We start from the raw sequence: 23,159 nt of genomic DNA on the forward strand, positions 1-23,159 counted from the left end.
AGAGTTCCTATATTTCACAACTACAGAAATCAAAAGTGAATTTTATGCAAGTGGGTGTAAACAGCAGTAATACCTGAGGGCAAAGAGTTTCCAATTGAGATGCTGCCATCCGGACCAGCTTCACTCCCTCCTCGTTGTTGGAAATGGAGCAGGCCAAGTTGGCCACCTTAACAGAAGAATAAGAAAAAAATGGGACACGCCAGAAAATAAGGGAGAAACTTCCGATTTTTCTTGAAGACTTGAAACATACATGACAACTTCTAAAAACAGGTTTACGTCTTCCCAAGAAACATTGCGCTTCTCCAAAAAAATGCTGGTAACCATGAATGAGAAGAACTCCGCCAAATGTTCAATCCAAAATGTGCTGTAGGGTAATCTATTACAATTTATGCCTTTTCTACAGCAGGAGAAAAAGTGTTGTCACTCGTCTGTTTCTTGTCTCTGCAGTGTTAAATATTCACCAGTTAAATTTAACTAACAATCTTAAAAACCACATGGTTCTGACAAATGTGGATCTGTTAAGATGGCATCTAAAGATGAATGTGGGTCAGTCATAACATCATAACGGTTTCAAACAAATGTGTATAAACTAATGGACCATTTGCCTTGAGGCCACCAACCCGTGTGCTCATATCACGAGAACAGAATAGAGCAACGTTGATACTGATTTTCTCAAAGGCCAATTTTAAGAGCACAGATTTCAGGATTTTGATCGAAAGCGACATCACTCCATCTATGCTGCATGTGGATAAAGTTGTTGGTGCCACTCTAATGGAAAAAAAAAATCCCAAAATTGTCACTGAAATGACGTGAATATAAAAACTACCCAATTCACACATACTGCTTTTGAATTGTCTTTGGTCATCTTCTAAGAATACAGCAAAGACAGCAAACCTAGAAAAATGAGGTTTTGAAACTGGAAGCACTGCACATTGTATTTAAAATAGGATTAGCTTCCCACCTCCCACTTCACCTACATTAAGTTATACCAAGTATTTTACTCTTCAAGTAGCGATAATACATACAAGTTACAGGGTGAGCCTGTCAATGTCCTGAGGTCTGACAGTGAAGTGTTCCTTGGCAATTTAAAAGGTCTCCTCCCTGATGTGGTGCCCCATTCTGTCCAATTCACCGGCAGTGTGTTTGGCAAAAGCTTATGCTACTCTATTCTCACTAGACCAGCCAATACAGTGGACTTGTGGTCAACCGCCCATGGGGAGATGTCCCATTTCAAATGTCACCATTTGATGCTTGAACACGGCCATTCAAGGAATTGAGTCAAAGTACACTAATGAGGTCAGCTAGTGGTGCCTCTGGCTTGTTGCTTCTCCAAAGTCATCACTTTGTGGTGTCTCAACTGCTTGCTCTCATGTCCTTAATAAGTAAACATTCCAATAATTAGCATGGTAAGATTTTGAGGTTGTGACTGCAGCAATCAGAGATGAAAGTGGACTTTCCTGAAAATTCCGGGGGGGAAAATATATATATAATTTATTTTAACTGACTTACCAGGTTTGTCGACCTTTCTAATGTAGTCGGACAAAGAAATCTCCATTCAAGTCCTTTTCCTCAAGCCATGACCACTTGAACGTGTTCCTAACACTCGCGTCTATTGCACGTATGTCAGCTTGCCTGTCTACCTGTTTGAACATTGCGCTGGGCCCGTACCGAGGCGATCACACATGTATTAGTTTACACAAAACGCTATTCAAATACTCGACATTCAATGATTAATCTGTCTTTTGTGTGCACACGTTCACCCTTTGTGGCTTCCGTTCTCGGCGAAATTTCAAACTCTCCCGAGATATGGCGAGGCCATGAGAATGCGAAGGGAGGGGTGTTACTGTTACTAGTGTTAGTGCCTCAACATGGCTATACTCGTGAAAGCAAAATTTGGACAAAAAGGGAAACACACAGATCGGCAGAAAAACGTGTCCATCCGACCTCGAGCGCCGTGTTGTGTCGTCTCTGCTAGCTTAGCTGTTGTCGTAGATGAAAGCTCCTTTGATATGTGACGTCAGTAGCGTTGGCGCTGATTGGTTGAAACCAAAAGAGGCGTGCGTGCGTGCGTGCATACATGTTCGCGCTGACGCACGCACAGCAGGGAGCAGCGGACTATCGAGTGCTGAGGCGCGCTTCACTCGAGTGGTGTCGCTACAAGCAAAACAACGAACTCAAACGCGTGTTCGTTCAATGTTGTCAACTAATATCCGGATAAATTTTAGGCAATTTTTCCTCAATTTTCCGGAGGAACTTTCATGAAAATTTGAAAATCTGGAATTCCGGAGGACTATCATCACTAAGGAATCAACACATTGACGAGCATTATCCGTGAGAAACAGGTTAAGAATTCAGCCGGAATATGGCCGGAGGAAGGTTAAATCAGAATATTTTGGAAATCATTCACGACAAAATTGAAACACAGGACAACTTTAAGTCAACACAAAAAAAAGAGACTGGCTAATGGACCTAGCGCAGGCATGTCCAGCTCCGGCCCTGGAGGGCCACCCTCCTGCCTGTTTTCCATCTCTCTCGGCTGCAACACACCTGATTCAGATGATCAGTTCATCATCCAGCTCTGAAGCAGCATTAGAACATTCCTGATTATTTGAATCAGGTGCGTGTCTCCTGGGAGAGCTGGAAAACAGGCAGGACAGCGGCCCTTGAGGACCGACTTTGGACACCCCTGACCGAGAGGAAGTTGATTAATTCTAGTAGGCCGAGTAAAATAAGTCAATTTGGGAAGAAAAAAAAAGATTAGTCTTGCGGTTGAATTGGGTTTTGACAAAGGATACGGTCAACATTGTGCATTACCTCGATCAGCTTGTTGGCATGCTCACGGAACACCTGTGCATATTCCTTCACTTCTTTCTCGTTGCCGTTCTTTGCAGCTTCAATCAAGACCAGGAGGGGTACGTTGGTTTCCAAAAATGAGTCAGACACATGGTCCATTACAGCTTTACGCAGCTATATTGGTGAAAAATAGAAGAAAATGGCAATGTTTTAAATTTTCAAAGTGTGTATGCTGCGGCATTTATTCACTTGCATTATTACATTAATGGCAATACTAAAAGGGCAGGGGGTGGAAAAGAATAGAGTTCAAAAACCACAAGGTCGAAAAAAAAAACACCTGTCTGCGGAGGTCTCTGGTTTTCTTTGTCATCCTGTCGATGGCTGTGTTCAGAGCATCACTCCTGTCCTTTCTGCCGGCCTGCAAAGAAAAAAATGGGAGGATCAAAGACTGCATAGTAATGATTGTTTCATGATATAATCCCCAAGATCAGGAACAACAACAACGCAAATTAATTTTAAACTCTACGTGACTGAACACCATCCACAAACCATTCACATGTGCATCCAGGATCCTGGAGATGAGCACGAAAGCATACTACGGCTTGTCCAGAGTAGCTGACTTCAGTGTCCCACAAAAACATACTGTGCGTGATGTCAACTAGTTGCTGTCTTTGACTTTAGAAGACAATATTCTAAACATGAGCTCACTGAATGAAATTAGCTATTTTTCTTTATTCATTTAAATGCTCTTCTCTGTATTTGCAGCTTTGTTAATTGAGGGAGAACCAGTAAAGGAGAAATTTTCAAATTTTATTAATTTCCAGACCACACTTTCAAAGTGGAAGAAGAGCAGGGAATTATTTTACTGCAAACAAAGAGATCCATAATTATTTGCATATATTTATGCATTTTCTATCCAGCTCATCCTCATTAGAGGCATTGGTGTGCTAAGAAACACGCACCAGAATGAGGACAGGTTACCCAGTTTTGCCATGTTCTGCAAAATTTTACCTGGCTGTCCCAGCGGCAAGGCAAACCAAATGATACTTTTTTTTTCTCTGGCTGAAAATATCATGCAACCTTCAAACAAAGCCTTCATCCAGCCTATGTTGCTGCGTGTGCTCTATTCTGCATCCTTTTGGTAAATTTAACATAAATTCTCCGTAGTCAGTGAAAACATTGACAAAAAATATATATAATCCTCCTCTAATTATTATTTTTAATTAAGCTTCTGTATTGAAAAAAATAACGTCAGTGACTAGTCGTCGTCGTCGCTTCAACTTTCATCACATTAGTGTCGAGTCTGTCAACCAGTGCTGGAAGAAAAGTCAACCATTCTCAGAGGCATCGATGGTATAATCAATTCGAAAAAGATTCGTTTGTGACAGTCATACAGTCGATTTACAGAAAATCTTGAATGCAACATCTAGCTGTATCAAAAGCAGTAGATTATATCCCATGAACACCTTGGCAGTGCTTCTGAAGTACAAGGGCAGCTCTGCAGCAACTAGCCCAAATATTTTGATCTGTCACTGGGCCTAAACGCAAAACCTTTCGAGAAATGATACAAGGGAAATTCCCCAAGTCAAAGGCACGAGGAACCGGAGAGTCACATATAACATTTCTGTAACTTGTAAGGCTTTGGTGTAGTAGGAGATGGGTCAAAGTCCCACACAAAGGGACATACTAATCGCCCAGCTGGCTACAATCGAAGTGCCCCTGAGCAAGGCATTGTCCCCACTATCCCAGCTCAACTTGTTGCAGCACTTTTTGTGCACCTCTTACTCTGAATCTCTGCTTGCAAACATGCATGAGTGACCTGGTTTTGTGTGGTGTGTGTAACACAGACGTATGTATCGACGTGCCTTACTGATTCTGCAGGAAAATGTGAAAGACAACCAGTGATCGTGTTTGACTTTGCAGGTTCCACTAGTACAACAATAAAAATTGAAACAAATGATAATTGTACAGACTATAGTACATTTATGAACGTACAAGTTAATGTAAGTGCTTAAATTATGTATAGAAACATTTAAACTCTTTTTGGCAGCAGTGAAAGTTAAGTGCAAAGCAGTAGTAAAAGTCTATCCACTGTTCCCCACAGAACAGAGATGTTCAGCCTCATTCTGCAAATTGCTCAAGTGGAAGTTAGCAGAACTAAAACTTTCTCAGACACAAACTGATTGGCACCCACAGCAAAGCAGAGACACGGGAGAGCAACAATGAATGAACCAGTTGGGTTCTGGGCTTTTCATCCCCTTTATAATTTGCAAATCAGATACTACACCACCATGGACCTGCCTCGTCGCTCAACACTGTTTGTTTTGTAGTGCACACAGACACAAGGGTTCTCGTGGGGTATTAATCCCCTGATTTTTGTTTTATAGTTTTTCAGTTGGATGCAGTTCTGTGGTTAAGTGGCTGCTCTGCCCTGACTCTTGCAATCCCATTTCATAGCCTATATTTAATTTCCACACTAGTGGATTCAAAGGCACTTCTTCAGGTGCTTATTATGGAAGCAGTTTGTCAGTGGCAGCTTTTACGGTTCTAAAGTTACGTCTATCCATCACTTTAATAATAAAAACATCCCTTGTCCACAAAAACATCGAAGTGGATTGCGTGAAAAGTTATACATGCTGTAGATGTCAAATCAGTTGTTTCTCCAAAAATGCTTTAATGCGTACCCCACCCAACCTATACTACAATCCTCCAGAGGCATCACACTGGGTGATTCACAAGGACGACCGTTACATGCTGGTCAAGGAGAATGAATGAATGAATGTATATATATACAGTATATATATTAGAGCCGTCAAACGATTAAAATATTTAATCTAATTAAAAATGCAACTGTCATAATTGACTCAAATTCACTAAAAATTAATCGTGATTACTCACGCATTTTTTATCGTTTCTGAATTTCCTTTTGTATTTTTTTGTCCTATTTTTCCCCATTTTAATGCTCTCATTAACATGGAATCATGAATCAGTTTTCTATGTGCAAAATGCAAATATTTACTGAAATAATTTCGATTTTCAATTTTACATGAACATTTTTCACTTGGAGCAGTTATTCACACATAATCTCTCACACAATTTTACTGTCCATCAACAACAGTGAAAAAAATAATTTTTATGGAATCAAAACAGAGCAATATAACATTATAAAGGGCACATCTAAGGTAAACTAGTACTCAGCCTATATAGTGGATTTAAGCCATGGTTGCATACTTCGTTTTTCTCAAGTTTGCTTTGAACACAGCAGTCAGGCTGTGTTGATTCTGTTGGTCCTTCTTGCGCGGAGGTCTCTCTACGGTTTTGTGTAGACATCATTTCGGATGACTACACTTGGTTCGATCACTGGAGACGTTTTATTTTCAGTATGGTCGCTACCACTGCACCGCTGAACTCTCGACGTGCCTGAGCGCACCGTCACTGTCGGACGAACACAGAGAAGCTCCACCCGTTCTATTTATATGAGCACGGAACACTGTAACCTTCCACACAAAATAGTTCCAAACAAGTAACAATCGCGTCAGTGGCATACATCTTTATACCTGTATGATCCAGGTACCTTTGGTCTTGTCAGTGGAACAATCTGGCAACTTTTTAAAAGTAAACTTTCCATTCATAAACTCAGTTTTCGGTGTCGTGGCTGGTAAAACAAATGTGCGTGGACCTATGCAGCGCGCTTGTTGTTTTGTTTCTGGTTTATTTATAGAGCAACATAACATCCGCTGTGACGTGTGCCGCGTTAATCTCGTGAGAAAAAAATTCATTTAAATTAATGCCAATAAAAACGCGCTAAACTGACAGCTCTAATATATATATATATTAGTTGTAGCCAAACTTAAAGCGCATCTGCTGCCAGTACACTCCAGATTAGCTCACTCGATTCAAGATCATATCAGCAAGTAATTCCATACAACCAACAGAATTCTGAACGCTCAATTTTTAAATTTGATTACTCTATCGATTCGGCAGAATGGTGTACTAGTTGTGAGCACGTCTGCCTCACTGTTCTAAATTGCGAACCTCACCTCTGGCATTCCTGTGTTACATTTGCATGCTATCCCTGTTCTTGTGTGGGTTTTCTCTAGCTGTCCGGCTATCTCCCAGATTTCTAATTCGGGTGAGTGATGTCTGCAAGTTTTTCATGTTTGAATCAGACTATTTGGTTGTTTGTCTACAGGTGCAACGCAAATGAAGAGTACTGAAGAAAAGGCAATTATTTCAGCGGTTCAATTTATTTAAAAAAATGTTATATATACTTAGTACACAAACAGTGAAACATAAAATTTTCATGATTAATGATAACTTAAACTCTTGTGTTTAATGAATCGATATGATATTTTAGATCACCTTTTAATGCACTACGGGAGTAGTGATTCAATATTCTAATTGTTCTGCTTTGCAATTGGCGGAACACCAGTCCAGGGTGTTCCCTGTATAGCCCAAAATCAGGTGAGATTAATTCAAATTTACCCCAACCTAATGAGACAAGTAGTATAGTTCTTGGATGGATTACTGTTCCTCATTCCGACTGCATATAGAAAACATTTACTTAATCCCTGGTAACTTGGACTGTCGCAATTCTAGTTCATGATAAATACTGTGCACAGCGCTTTAAATATTAAATTGATAAATTAGGAAAAGTAAGGCTTGCCGTGCAATATATCGTGACGTTCTAAACAGGGTCAAAATAACTATTCCATCTATTTGTTCAATATCAAATAGTAGTTTGGTAATTCAATCTCACTTTGTCGTTCATTGTTTAGCAAACAGTACTGGGGTTTTAAAAATGCTCACGGCTTGCACTAATTTTTCGATACACCATGCGGGTGCTTAACCCTTATATTATGTTAAGGGTCAATTTGACCCATTTCGGTTTTTGCGGTGACCAAAGCACTGGATATCCTTTCTTTTTCTTCATGAAATTTAGTGACTTTTCCTCATCTAGGGTCATGAACTGGTGTGTAAAATCTGGACACTCTGATGTGTAGTGGGATGTCTGTGCACAGTTTGAATACAAATATGATGTTGGGGGTCATTTTGACCCAGACACTTTAATGTGGGCAAGCAGCTTTTCAGATCCAAAAGAAACATGTCTAATTGATGAACAGTACTTTGTTTTGACTGCTCAGTGACTGCCAGATACCCAGCCAGGTATGTGTAGAGCAGGAACTTTCTCTCATTTGACTCGTCACTCTTCTCATGTCATTTCTTTGACCAACATACCAAAAATGAGCTCCAGAAAATTTACAGCTGAATAAGCTTCATCACAGAGTTTGAACTGGGATAGTGATGCAGAGGATGGTATTTCAGAGACAGAGGATCTTTCTGGCATGTATGGCATCAAAATGTGGGCAGCCTGTGATGCAATATCTAGTTTTGCATGGAATATGCAAGTGCATACTGGAAAGCTACCTGGAGGAGCATCTGAGAAGATTCAGATGATGCGTGTGGTGCTGAGGATGAGTGAAGGACTCAAAGTCATAACTTCTTTACAATATTACGGCCTTGGAGATGAAGTTCAGGAGAGAAAGCTGACTATGTTGGCAACAGTCAGAAGAAATAAGACAGAAATTCCCGGGGAAATTCTGAAGATGCAGGGCAGACCTCTGCATTGCTCAGTATTTGTTTTCACTGAGAAAGCAGCAGTTGTTTCATACTGCCCAAAGAAAAACAAAAATGTTCTTGTAATGAGCACAATGCACAGATGCATCTCTGAGCAAAAGAGAAGACATGAAGCCACAAATGATCCTGGATTACAACTCAACCAAAAGGGGATTTGACAATCTGACAGCACACATACAACTGCCAGTGCAATACTTTGTAGATAAAACACTGAAAATCTCAGAAAAGTTAAAAGAAAAAAAGAAGCGTGACATGGAAAAACTTTAACTAAACAGTTCTTAAATATACTTTTGGAATTAAAAATCTGTTGTCTGTCTCTTATCTGAATGTTTACATTATTTTAAACAAAGTTGTTACTGGTGTAACCCGTTTTTTGACTATTTTGTGTGGATTTTTACAGTGCGGGTCAAAATGACCCACAACATAACCAATGTGATTTTTTTTCAACATAATATGAGGGTTAACATGGCTACACTTTGTCAGGATATGAAAATGATCTTATCATAGCTTGATACTCCGTTAATACTGCTGTAATGCACTCCTCAAGAAATATGATTTTTTTTTTAATTTAATGTCACTTTCAACACACAACACACCTGTACATCAGGACCAACAAAGCAAGGCTTCAATTTACAAGTGTGGTTAATTTAGATAGCAGGCCACCCCAGCACGTTAAAAAATATCAATATTCTGATCATGACAAGTCAGTGGGAAGAAGTGGGGGCGGAAAAGAAGACTGGAAGCACAAAAGCAGTGATGAGGCAGGGAGCAAGTGACTGAACAGTGAGAGAGAGCAAGCGGGGGAGCGAGAGGGTTGTGTGAGTGGGAGAGAAAAAGAGAGAGAGAGAAAGAGTAGTGATGGTCGACGCCAGGCTGCCACCACTCTGCAGCACTGAGTGGCTGCAACAAAAAGCACAGAATAACATCCCCTGCACCCTGCTTGGCTTTTTTTCCTCTCTTCTTGTGTCTCAGCAAGCAGTTGAGGGCTCTGCGGAGGCAATGTTAGGACTTAGCTGGCGTCAGAAGCTGATTCTTTGGATGCCATCAACAAGTTAGGGGTGATGGACTAGAGCGCAGAAAGGAGAAAGGCTTGATCTTGAAGTAACAGGCTGATCTGACATCATTGCAGTGGAAAGGGAGTAAAAAAGAAAAAAAGGAGGAGGAGAACCTTTATCAGATTTGCAGGGGCTGCAACTGCTCAACTTAAAAAGATCAGCTCTACTTCTAGAGATTGCCGGATGAAGACGACAATTTAAACCACGATTGGATTTTATGGGACAGCTAAGAAAAACTGGAATAAACATCCTGGGATATGGAAATGTCTATTTTCTCTCTGCGTGGGCTCAGTCTTGTTTCATTTCAAAAGCGATTGGTTCATTTTGCGCTTTTCCAAAAAGGTTCTCTCCATTTGGATTTTTTTTTCATGTGGTTGCTCAAAAAGTCTGCGGAGAAGGACAGTTGAATGCAGATTCAGATGTGCACAAAAGGATGGGTAAGTTTGCCTCTTTTTATATGAACGGACTGGAAATGAATAGGGAATGCAAGGAGCTGGAGAAGAATTGAGAATTGATATCTCTGGCAGAATTTAGTCTTTCCTTCTCCACCGATCGACAGGCAATCAGACAGACAGACAGAGAGAGAGCAAGAGAAAGAGAGTTACGCACACGCACGCGCGCACGCACACACTTATCAATGTATTGTATAAAGAACCGTATAAACCGACTGCACCACAGGATGTGCTCCCTTCATGAAGCAAGGTTAACACTTAATCACAATGGAGGCTAGTACACTGTACATTAAATCTTCAAAGCAAAGAAGTTAATTCATTGGGGTTTTACACCGGTTGTATTAACTGGCACGCTTGGTTTTGATAGATGATTCTGATTGAAATGATTACAGTTGAAAAATATAATTGAGTTACAACCTCCCAAACATCACTATCTGCTTACAAGGAGAACTTGGTTTCATATAACTCATCGAGGGTGGACCCAAAACATTCTAAATGTGTGTGTGTGCGCGTGTGTATGGATATATATCACACACACACACACACACACACACATGCGCACACACACACACACATTATATAGATATATCTCAACATGTAATAAAAGCGTTCAACTCATACCAGTCAAATCACCATTGCAGAACTAATCTACCATGATGCAAAGAGTGGAATTGAAATTATTTGTGTAAAACAAAAGCAACAAAAAAATGAAACTGTATTTGGGATCATAATAAACAATTTCAGTAAAATTGCTCAATTGTAATTAGCCCCTCGCCCACATCCTCATGTTCATTTTTTTTCTTCATCTTCAAATCCACTCAGGTTTTCATTCAAGGTGGCCATTGGTGGGACCTGCACCAGCGGCTCTTTGTCTGTACATGATCAGCATGCTCCTTGTGTGCCTGCTGCCTTCTGCATCATGCACAACCTGCCCACAAAAATGCCGCTGTGAGGACCTGCAGTTCTACTGCGACACCCAGGGACTTCAGGCACCCCCAGATGGTGTGGACAAGGGGGCCCTTGGGCTTTCACTACGGCACAACAGCATCACTGAACTCAGCCCTGATCAATTCTACGGCTTCAGTCAGCTCACCTGGTTACACCTGGACCACAACCAGATAACTACGGTTCAAGAAGATGCCTTCCAAGGGCTCTACAAGCTGAAGGACCTCAATCTGAGCTCAAATCGTATCACCAAGTTGCCCAATACAACCTTCATCCACCTCATTAATCTGCAGATTCTGGACCTGTCCTTCAATCAGATGACCGCTCTGGAACCTGAACTGTTTCATGGATTAAGAAAGCTCCAAATTCTCCACCTACGTTCCAATTTACTTCGTACCACACCTGTTCGGGCATTCTGGGACTGCCGCAGCCTGGAATATCTTGGTCTGAGCAGCAACCGCCTCCGGAGTCTAGCACGAAATGGTTTTGCTGGGCTCATTAAACTCAAAGAGCTCCACTTGGAGCACAATCAGTTGACAAAAATCAACTTGGCCCATTTCCCACGCCTCGTGGGTCTCCAATTTCTGTATCTGCAGTGGAATAAGATCAACAACATAACGTGTGGCATGGAGTGGAGCTGGACCACTTTAGAGAAGCTAGACCTCACAGGAAATGAAATCCGTGTCTTGACACCTGATGTCTTTCAAACGCTGCCAAATCTCAAGATTTTGCTCTTGGACAACAACAAATTAAGCAGTCTGGATGCCCAAGTTATGGATATGTGGCAGTCTCTCAGTACTATTGGATTGTCTAGCAACGTTTGGGAATGTACCAAAAGGATTTGTTCTCTAGCCACCTGGCTAAGCACCTTCAAGGGAAGGTGGGAACACTCCATTCTCTGCCATAGCCCTGAATATGCCCAAGGTGAGGAAATACTTGATGCCGTGTATGGATTCCAACTTTGCCAGAATTTTTCAGCACCTGTTGTTCCGAGCACGAGTACAACCACAGACGCTACCACGGCTGCAGAGATGACGAGCTCCTTTTTTGGAATAATGCAGCCAACCCCTACGCAGGACTATCCTTGGGATAACTGGAGCTGCTCCACATTCGCAACCACAACACAAACACCGATCATTTCTCAACCAACCACCACTGCATTGGAAGAGACGCCTGTACCAGACGACTTCTCCATCATGGACAACACCATTATGACTCATAGGGTTATCATGGGGACTATGGCTCTTCTGTTTTCATTCTTTTTCATTATTTTTGTTGTATATATTTCACGGAAGTGCTGCCCCCCCACCCTGCGCCGGATACGCCACTGTTCCGCTATTCAGAACCGCCGACAGATGAGGACCCAGCAGCGGCAGCCTATGGCAGATCTAGCTACACAGGTGCCCTATAATGAATATGAGCCCAGCCACGAAGAAGGAGCACTTGTGATCATTAATGGCTATGGGCAGTGCAAGTGTCAGCAGCTGCCTTACAAAGAGTGTGAAGTATGAACTCTAATTTATTTCTAGGACATATGGTTTGCCATTTGACGATACAGGGTTTGCTTTTTGGATTTGTTTTCCAGTTCATGTTAAAAAATAAATAAATTAAAAAAAGCTGAATTTCTACTTTCCGGGATTTGAGAAAACATGATCAATGTTTATTGATCCAGTGACACACATGACAGTGTTAGGGTGGTGTAGAGATAGGCATACATTTATTTTTCTATGAATGGAAGTTGTTTGTACAAGGCAGGGGCAATCATTTTGAAGAAGAAAAGCGTGTCAACTGTGAGACGTCTCCACCTTATGTCAATATTCCTCAATAAGTAGAAACATTGCGTCCTGATTTTATAGATATTTGAAATCACTTCTTATCCACACCACAGACACTGTAAACAAAGCCACCAACACAGACTGAACATTAAATTGTCTAAATTGAATTGTTCCGAGACATTTGCATTCACAAATTACAAATCACCGTTCCTGTGAACAATCTATTTGACACACGAATGAGCCACGCCCATTTCTAAATGTTTTATGTTTGTTACAACACTGACATACACCTCCAACTAGAGCGAAACAAAGTCTTATGCCTTCTGCAATACAATGAGTTCATTTGATTTGAACATAACGTACAGAAATTGTACACACATTATCAAAAATAGTACTTCTACCTTGCTATTGCACTGGTAGATTGTGAGGAAAAGAAATGCCAATGAATAGCGTACGTAACAGACAGGGGAGCGTTTCATTGTTGGGCCGGCGGGGGGACGGAGGGGATCAAACATTTCAGTATCCCAGGCTCTTTACAGCGAAAACACTAATAATGACCGACAGGCCCAGGATTAAACCAATTACAGCAGGGCAAAAGAATTAAATATTCCATCCTCTGCACCAGTGAGTCGGCAACATTTTACTTGTTCATACGCAAATATAGTTCTTAATAGACTCAAATCTCTACAGCAAATAATAGCATATATTAAAGCTTATTTTTCATTGTTTTTATTCAGAGAAAGACTATTTGCAGACTTGTATACAAGAACAACAGTTACCAGGTGTGGCAGGTCAACCTAAAATTTGGACAATGCCATGAAGACAAATGGACATCAAGTGATAAGCAAACAGCAAGCCTGGGTCAGGAGACATTTGTATGCAGGAGGGAGAGGATGTGCATTAGCATCAGACTAAAGCTACTGCCGCAGCTCCGCACTTTGTGCTCAGATTGGTGATGGGGGGCAGGGTGAAGGAGAGAACCACAGAGGATATGATGCTAAGCGTGAAAGGAGCAACTTGAGGTTAAGTCTTTTATTAAAACTAATGTGCATATTTTTGACCTTTTGAAAAATGTGGAACAATAAACACTGATTGACAACACATTTCGTTTGCTCTGAAAACTCTACAATGTACTGCAACATTTTCACCAAAATGTGTCAGCTTTTGAACATGTCAAGAAAATGTTTGATTAATCGACCAACATTGGAACATTCCAAAACACCCTAACAAACCCACGTTACTCATCAAGTTGGTTTGAAACATTTTGCCTGTGTGGCAGTACATTTTCATGTGTTTTTATCCATCAAAAATCATTACATTTAAAAGCAAAGGAAAACATGAGTCCCAAAATCAAGCAGGTCTGCTGTGTTTTTCTACTTTTGATTTCACATTGCTATTATAACAACCCGTTTATCTGTCTTGCATGTTTGAAAGTGCCACCCAGGACACAGAGACATTCATTTATGGTACAGCAAAAGCAAGGATTATATGGCATTCCAATAAAGTAAACATCTCACTGTTAAAATCTATGGTTGTACCATGTGATGGAAAAGCCACAGCATTTGTAGAAATATGCATCCCTCTGCACTTTGGCTCTTTGTATAATGTTTTGGTTTCCTCGTCATCCTCTAGCTCCCTATACCCACCCCCCCAAAAAAATAAAAGGAAAAAACAAGCAAACAGAATCCCTCCCTCTCTTACCCAGCATTTTCGTGTAAAATGAATGCTTTGCATATTTTGTATTGTAAATGTATGATTTCATATCTGTATAGTGCATACAATGTGCCATCATGATAAAAAAAAATATCGTCAAACATTACAGTATATTTTTAAATAAAATGGTTCAATTAACAGTGTACTTTATTAATGCTCAAAATGTACTTCAGTTCATTACATTGTGGACATCGGATGTGTGAGCATGCTGACCGTCTTGTCCACGGTGTCTTTTATTTGTTCCACTGGGGTTTAGCAAGTATGTTTATAAAGAGACGAAAATCTCTTTACTGTTACTAGTGTTAGTGTCTCAACATGGCTACGCTCGTGAAAGCAATACAACGAACTCAAGCGCGTCTTTGTTCAATGTTGTCAACTAATATCCGGATTAATTTGAGGCAATTTTTCCTCAATTCTCCGGAGGAAGTTTCATAAAAATTTGAAAAACCCAGAATTCCGGGAAAATCCGGCGAACTTTCATCTCTGCTAATGGATCCGAAAATAAACCTTATGTAATGGTCCAATCACAAATACCACCATTTGCAGGAGCCACCTTTTACCAGTCATCATTACATACCTCGGGCATAACTAGACTACAAAAGCATATGAGAGGAGAGGTCTTTGCCAAGGCCGAAAGCCAATGTTTTGGTGGCAGTCAATGTCCACAGACATCTGTGGATCTCTAGATTTTAACATCTTGGATCCTTGTTGAAAAGGTCTCCCTCCTTGGTCCGTACCTTAACGTTTCATCAAATGCATTTCAGTTGTTACACAATGTAATTCTGGTTGTGTAACAAATAGTAAAATGCTTCTAAGTCCAGACACAACAAAAAGGCTTTTTACAGCCCATTCCATGACTGCAACTGTAAAATCCTGAGCAAGCTAATACAGTCATACCTCGGTTTTCGACCATAACCCGTTCCAGAAGGCTGTTCGAAAACCGATTTGTTCAAAAACCGCAACCATGTTTCCCATTATAATCAATGTAATAAATTTAAATCCGTTCCATGTCTCGAAAACAACTTTTTTAAAAGCTTTTTTATAATACTATTTTACACCATAAACTGTATACAGATGTAATATGAGAGCAGGTAATATGTAAAATATTGTACAAACATTTTGTATGATTTATTTTTACCAATTTTAACAAACATTAACATTGTAACAAAAATTCAACATTCTCCCTCTCTCTCTCAATTGGAGATTACATTACTTTACACCTTGAACTAATAAACCCTGAAGAAATGGCTGTAACTATGGACTCTCTCTCTCTGCAACCCTACAGTACAAGGTAACATCCCTCCATCTATTTTCTGAACCGCTTTATCCACACAAGTCCAGTCTCGTCCATATTAAGTTTGCTGGGGAAGATATTTCTTGGCCTTTATGAGATTTTCAAACTCAACTTTAAACTTTAAACTTTTCGGCAGCTTCCTTGTCTGAACTGGCTGCCCCACCATGACGAATCACGGAGTGTATCCCACTTCTTTTCCAAAACTTTTCGAACCATCCTCTACTTGCTTTAAAATCAAACTCTTCAGGAGCAATGCTAGGATCCTTTTTTTATCAAATCTCCATACAATTGTCTTGCTTTGCCACAAATCGTATCTTGGCTAAGACTGTCCCCTGCTAGCTGCTTCTCATTTATGAAAATAAGCACTCCACTTCCTCTAATATTTGTGGCCTTTGTTTGCTAAACACACGAGATCCTTTAGCCACATCAGTGAATTTAAGATGGTCTTTCTTTTTTAGGATGCTGCTGATATTCGATTTCGGCATAACAAACTCGTGAGCCAACACAGACGCACATACACCTGATTAATATTTCGCTATCAAATCTTTCTTAAATCCAATAGTTTTGTGCACCATTTTCCTCTTTTTTCACCAGCTTTACTACTTCCACTTGTTTTCTTTTGTGCCATGATTAGGGGCTGATACACAATGCAGAAATAACAGTCCGATTTGTGTGGCTGTCAACAAACAAGATGCTTTTTAAAAAATATATCTTTAACACGTCCTCTCACATTTGGACACTTTTTTAAAAAATCTTTATTGAACACGTCTGCTCACAATGGAACGCTACACGAGGAAGTGTCACTTCCTCGTCTACCCGAGGAAGCTTCACTTCCTCGTGTAAGGAACGCGAGGGGAGTTGAGTGGCGCATTCAAGTACGCTCAGTTTGGTCGAGAACTGATTTTCGGTCATAATCTGAGGCATAAAAAACTCGAATATTTTGGTCGAAAACCGATTTGGTCAAGAACAGAGACGTTCGAGGTTTGACTGTAAATGTGCCTACTTCATTTGTTTGATACATTTTGGCCAATTTTCAGTGGTTTCAAATAATAGTACAGTGAACCCTCGCTATGACGCGGTTCACCTTCCGCAGCTTCGCTGTTTCACAGATTTTTTTTTTGTGCAGTTTTTTAATGCTTTTTTTTAATACAGTGAATTGTGTTCTGTGTTCTCCAACATGATCAGTCTCCGCACCTCGTCTCTGTACAGCTTGCCAAATTTACCATTGTAAATTTTTGGTCTTTGGTTTCATTGTATCAATGGCGGATGCTGGTCTGTCAGGGAGGGGAAACTCAATTTCGGCCTACATCATAAAATGTGTCCGTTTATTTATACGTGAATTCTACTCTCCGTTCCTTTTTTAAAAAAAAATTAAAAGGATGCCTTCAACATAAGATCGGTGATTGGCTCATTTCGCTGTCAATCAAAAATAGATTCAGCCTCAGACAGATCATCCAATCATCATGCAGAAAAGCTGAGCATCCGGGCCAGCCGATACGCTGAGCATCCGATGGGTGGGACAAAACCAGCATTTATCCAATGACTCGTCTCGTTTCACTGCATTGGGACAACCTACACTGAACTCTCTAGACGCCCAGCGTCCGCGCGGTCGACGCTCAGCGTCCACACAGTTTAAAGCACAGTGAAGCTGTGGGAATGAATGAGAAGAGAGTCGCGTCGTAACCAGTAATAAGAAGTTGATTCAGAACATAAGTTGAGCGCGTTGTAGCGCATAGTCAATGACATGTCCACACAATTGTACGTACACACATATATTTGATCACTTACTTTTTGACATTTTAGGGGAAGCTGAGCTTCCCTTGCAGTCTTAGAGCAATCGCATTGTATACATAGTTCAGTATTGTATAATAACTGTAAAAAATAAAGCTGACTACCTCACGGATTTCGCCTATCGCGGGTTCTTTTTGGAACGTAAACCCCGTGATAAATGAGGGTTCACTGTACACTTAACTTGTCAATTCATATTTCACCAATGGATAAAGTGATCAAATACCTCCCCCCTTTGTCAAGCGGAGTGTTGGAAAAATAATTTGTGCAATACAAAATGATCTACACCCTTTTGATAAGAATGTCGTACATATTTTTTTCAATCACCGTGGCTGTTTGAAGAAGTGTGTAGTGATATGCTATGAAGCAAGAATGGATTATTGTCATGTTATTTGTCCATTAAGTCATTAAAAAACATATCAGTTCGACTGGAGGGTAGTATAGTGCAGTTAGGGGTCCCTGGGGAATGGTGTGCAACAATGTCATCTGATTACATAAGGTATTATATTGGAAGGTTGTCACTGGCAGGGATAGTGGTTCACCCAACTGCCGGCAGGAATGCCATGCTGCTCTCACTGTACAATGACTTTCTCCTCTGGAGGCCAGAGAAGCGCCAGCTAAGCAGTGCTTACCTGTCACATCCTGGTCAGATGGACATAATGATTGAGGCAGAGTCTAAAGAAGAATTCAGCTTTTAATTTTTAGCTCAATATTCTGTTAACTAATGTGTGTAATGTTGAATATTTAATTCAAAGCAGGAAGCTTCAAACAAACTTCATTCCAAATGTGTGGCGAATGAAAACAGTGTCATTTAAAAAATTCTCTTTTGGTTATGTCAATCAACATTTTCAAGAAAATGTTTGTGAACCTTGTGGAATTACCTTTTGGCAAATTGTCGGATATAAACACATTAACCACCACCAAATGGCGATGGAACAGCTGAGAAGCCAAATTGTCCAATTACTTCTGGTTCCTTATAAAAGATGGAGGCACATATAAAATGTGTTGCAATTCCTTTGCCATGCACCTGGTTGGGATGTAAATACTGTCAAATTAAGTAAGATAAGATAAGAAGAAAAGAAAAACCTTTATTAGTCTCGCAATGGAGAAATTCCCAATTCACAGCAGCAAAGTTATGAAAGGAAGAAGTAGAACAACAAAATATAGGAGCTGCTGGAAAGGCAGCCACTCACGCGGCGCCATTTTGAAGTCAAAATAACAAAAATAACACAACACATAGGACACAGACAGTCGTGCAATCTTCACCACTTTTCTGCAGCTCAGAGTCTGCGCTTCAAGCACATCTTGATTATTTCATTTCAAACCACTTGTGTTGTACAGAGCTGAAATGCTGAAAAATGTGTCCATGTCCAAATATTTATGGCCCTGACTATATTAGTCGGTTGTGGCAGAGAATAAAGTTTATTTGACTTTTATTGTCTGTCGCCATGTGTCCCTGAACGCAGCTTGTCATTTTAAATGTGCTACGATGGCATCGTTTTGCGTGCTGGTTTGCACCTGTCTTTCAGAGACTCAGATGAAAGCTGTAAAATCGGGCTTGATAAATCATATTGCACAAGCTTATGTCATTTTACACAGTACACCTACTTACATATTACCGCTTAAACGACTAATTATGTTTTCATGTTTTTTACAGAGTATATAAGATGTAAACATTCACAGGGCAGGGATGAAAAAGTGAAGCCATGGATTTAATACCTGCTTGAACCTTTGGCAGCAATAAACTCAAGCAAACATTTACCGTGTTTGAAGAACAGACATGCACAATGATAAGAATTAATTTTACACATGTGTCTTTATAAAACTGCTGCGTTTCAGCAAGATTCCTGAAATATGTTGTGAATAGCTCTCTGGGGGTCATGCCACAGCATTTCAATCAGGTTGGAGGTTGAAGTCAGGACTTTATACCGTATTTTCCTTTCCTTTCACTAAAAGGTGCACTGGATTATGAGGCGCACCTACAATGAATAGCTTATTTTGTAATTTTTTGAATATATTGGACACACCGCTCTATAAGACGCAATCTACAATGCAGCCACTAGATGGAGCTATGATCAAGGAAATGTCGCCACTTGAGTGAAGCATGCCTCAGCAGTCCATAGTCCACAGCTCTCTGCTGAGCGTGCGCGAGCACGTACGCACGTGGTTCAACCAATCAGCGCCAACGCAACCCATGTCACAGATCAAAGAAGCTTTGAACCAACGATAACAGCTAAGATAGCTTAGCTGTTGAGTGGAGTTGCGACAGAACGACCAAATGTCAGTAAAACCTATTTAATAAAGCAGTGACACAGTTCACTTAACCAACAGCAAGTTATAACATTGACTCGTTAACATTGAACTCTCTTGCCGCTGCTCTATTTCAGTGTTCAACTGCGTAACCCGATCAATCGCCTTAAGTTTGAACTCTGTGTTGTTAGCATGTCTCTGGCTAGCAAGGAGCCATTTTGGGGTCGACATCTGACCTTAATAACCATACACTAGGTGCATCGGATTTTAAGGCGCGCTGTGAGCTTTTAAGAAAATGGAAGGCTTTTAGGTACGCCTTTCAGTGCGGAAAATACGGTATACAGTACAATTAAAATAGTCGCTACCGGGGGAACCCATTCAATTGAATATTGGATAGAGTAATCTAATCTAAAAATATCTGATAGTGACCGCCCTGATGAATGACCAAGTTCATCAAAACATGCTTCAGGAAGGTCAAACTTAACAGAAGATAGGTGATGTCTCAGGACAATGACCAGAAGTAGATCAATAACTGGAATGGTTTTGACAGAGGAAAAGACATCTTTTTGAGCTGTATTATTTAAACATTTGGCCACACTGGTAAGCCAACGCTGTAGAAATAACTTTTAATAAAAATATTTGGAAGGAGGAAATCAAATAAATTGCAATAAAACATGACTGCAATTATGACTAACACCAGAAAGAAAAAAATGCTGAAGAATGAAGAGACTGGGTATGGGGGAGAAAGGGAGGTAGAGACAGAAAGGGAGAGCAAGACACAGAGAGCGAGAGACAGTGAAACAGAGAGAGAGACAGAGAGCGCACTACTGAGACAAACAAGTGCGTTCAAGCCACAGAGACCAAGCTTGTGCAATAAAAGTTGAACAAAATTATCAGCACTTCCAATCAAGCAAGCAATGTTCCATTTAACTCTACCCTGACAGACAGAGCGAGAGATCTATTTTTTTTTTTTAATAGATCACAGTAACGCTCAACTTATTCCGTGTCAAACTGTTATGACAGTATATTACAATTCAGGTCATACTATGTGGTACTGCTAGGACAATACTGCCTCTCTCCATTAGTGGCTGAGTTGATCACATTACATAAACAATTAAAATGTATGTACACAATTTCACAAAACAAACAATATCACTAAAACCACATACACTGATGTGATTATACAGTATAATTATACTTCACAAACCACTCACATTACTGGCAGCTTGAAAATAGCTGAGTGTGCTGGGAGATTTCGCTCTTCACCGTGCTCTTGTATCATAATTCCAGCACATTTGGTTTTGTTGAGGAAATAAGGTACAGTATTTTAGCGTTTGTCCCAATGGTGTATTTGAACAGCAGATTGGCAGAACAGGTGGGGGAAAAAGATGGGGAAACAATGAAACATACAAAATGCATTCAGAGGCATCTAGGGACAGCTGCTTTAAAACATACACTTTTACTTTTCACACGGAGACAAAATTCAACAATTGCTATAGAAAGAGGTTAAATTCAAAGATGACGCCTGTGAGTTTGTGAAAATCGGGTTGATGCCCCAACATTTGAGGACCTGACTTCTTCTATGTTGGCATGTGTTTTGGCAGGTGTAAAGTGTGTGGGGGGGGGGGGGGGGGGGGGGTAAATAAATCTGGGTGACACCACTGAAAAGCACCGTTTCACACCAGACAATGTAGCTTGATTTGTCCTTAAAAGCATTCACACTTTCAAGTGGAAAATAACACCACCGCATCTTGCTCGGCCTTTCAAACAGTAGCCCCAGTAACCAGCTATCGGGGGAAAAGTGATGTGGCGTGGCGAATGGAAAAGCACATTATTGCAGCTTGGGGCAAGCGATCAAAATGAGACACTTATGTTCACTTCACTCGATTATGGATGTTCAAGGTTCCCTTGCTTGTGAAAGTGACTCAGCGAGCTCCTCAATCAGTCACGTAAACTCTACATTTACTTGCGCAATGGTTCAGAGTTTTGGGAACAACAGAGCTGACTGGCCTACACAGATCCCTCATGGTTTACCCCAGTCATCACCCGTGGTGTAGGCACAAATGACCTCACGAATCAGTGAATTAACAACCTCCCAGAAATTCTTATTTACAAACATCAAAATCTTCTAGACATTATCCAGAACAGTTTGACTGTTATTTCTAGCAAAGGGGATTTTGGACATACATCATCTGAAATGTGCGCTCCCTGTTCAAGAAATGGCTTAGATCCCAATGCTTTTGTCTGTACAAGACAGAAGAAAATCATGATGGACTTTTAAATGGCTCCAACTCTTAATACTGAAAGTTTGACATTACATGCTTAGTTACTGTGCCTTTCAGATACACACAACATGCAAAGAATGAAAGAACAAAAGTCAATTAAGAACTTGAGAATCACTACCCGACTGTAATTGTTATTCTGGGAAATATTGGCTGCTGCGCTACGGGACAAAGCCGTGCTTATGGGTTGTGGAAAAAAAAAAGGTACAGGATTGATAGTGCCAAGCTATAGGATTACATTCCCGATACGCCAATTCTCAAGAGATTGTGAAAAGGCTTTCAAACGCCTACTCTGAATTTACAGTGTTTTCACTTGTTGCACTGAAGAACAAAAACCAAAAACCATGCGATGGAGGGTGTAATTTTGAAGTGAGTTCAAAGTAACTGACAAGAGGAATTATAAAAAAATATATATCTACAGTATATATATATATATATAATAATGATAATAAATCACCAATTATTGACGCAACCAATTAAAACATTGGTTGCCAAATTCAACTAGCATAATGATAGATTTGCAATCGAATATGAATGACAAAACAATGTGGTGAAAGAAAATAAATGACTTACATTGCCCATGTACTCAGACAGCAGATCCTGAAGAGCCTGGCGCACTGAATTGCATTCAGCCACAATTCGCTCCCTGCGGTCATCCCGAGTGCATGAAGAGTCGGCCATGAGGGCAGCACCACTGATAATGCTCTCAAGACGTTCCTCCAAAGATGGACGAAAGCGCTCCTCACTAAACGCCAGAGGGTCCACAATGATTTGTTTCTGAAAGTTAAAAACAAATAAGTGTATTTTTCAGATGCTAAAAAACCAGCTCATTCGGCACCCACAATCACAGTCCCCTGCATTTCATCTTATATGACCTCCTCTATTTCTATTTCATATTGCCATGGTAACAAGCACATCAGAGGCAAAAAAAATGGGGGGGGGGGGGGGGGTTGGGCAGTTCAAATTTTGTGGTGCAGGCTCAAATGTGATTGTGATTGTTCTAAGACTGCAAGGGAAGCTCAGCTTCCCCTAAAATGTCAAAAAGTAAGTGATCAAATATATGTGTGTACGTACAATTGTGTGGAAATGTCATTGACTAAATATAAACTTTTGGTCCGAATCAGCTTCTTATTACTGGTTACGACGCGACTCTCTTTTCATTCATTCCCGCAGCT

General features: G+C 40.4%; 2 protein-coding genes across 2 annotated transcripts in view; one reads left to right on the top strand and one right to left on the bottom strand.

The window, feature by feature from the left end:
- Positions 1-23,159, bottom strand: part of ctnna1 (catenin (cadherin-associated protein), alpha 1) — a 62,799-nt gene that overhangs the window by 23,923 nt on the left and 15,717 nt on the right. The window contains exons 7-10 of the mRNA XM_086105627.1: positions 22,558-22,761; positions 3,131-3,211; positions 2,815-2,967; positions 74-166 (exon numbers count right to left, since the gene is read on the bottom strand). Of these exons, the coding sequence (XP_085961753.1) occupies positions 74-166; positions 2,815-2,967; positions 3,131-3,211; positions 22,558-22,761 (531 nt within the window). The remainder of the gene's footprint in view (positions 1-73; positions 167-2,814; positions 2,968-3,130; positions 3,212-22,557; positions 22,762-23,159) is intronic.
- lrrtm2 (leucine rich repeat transmembrane neuronal 2) lies at positions 9,298-14,553 on the top strand. Its single transcript, XM_086105626.1, has 2 exons — positions 9,298-9,922; positions 10,760-14,553. Exons 1-2 carry the CDS (start codon positions 9,703-9,705, stop codon positions 12,391-12,393), a joined length of 1,854 nt encoding a protein of 617 aa, XP_085961752.1. The 5' UTR covers positions 9,298-9,702; the 3' UTR covers positions 12,394-14,553.

Source organism: Hippocampus guttulatus, chromosome 2, assembly GCF_054856545.1.
Source record: "Hippocampus guttulatus isolate MCC_2025c chromosome 2, RoL_Hgut_1.0, whole genome shotgun sequence".
Lineage (NCBI taxonomy): Eukaryota > Metazoa > Chordata > Actinopteri > Syngnathiformes > Syngnathidae > Hippocampus > Hippocampus guttulatus.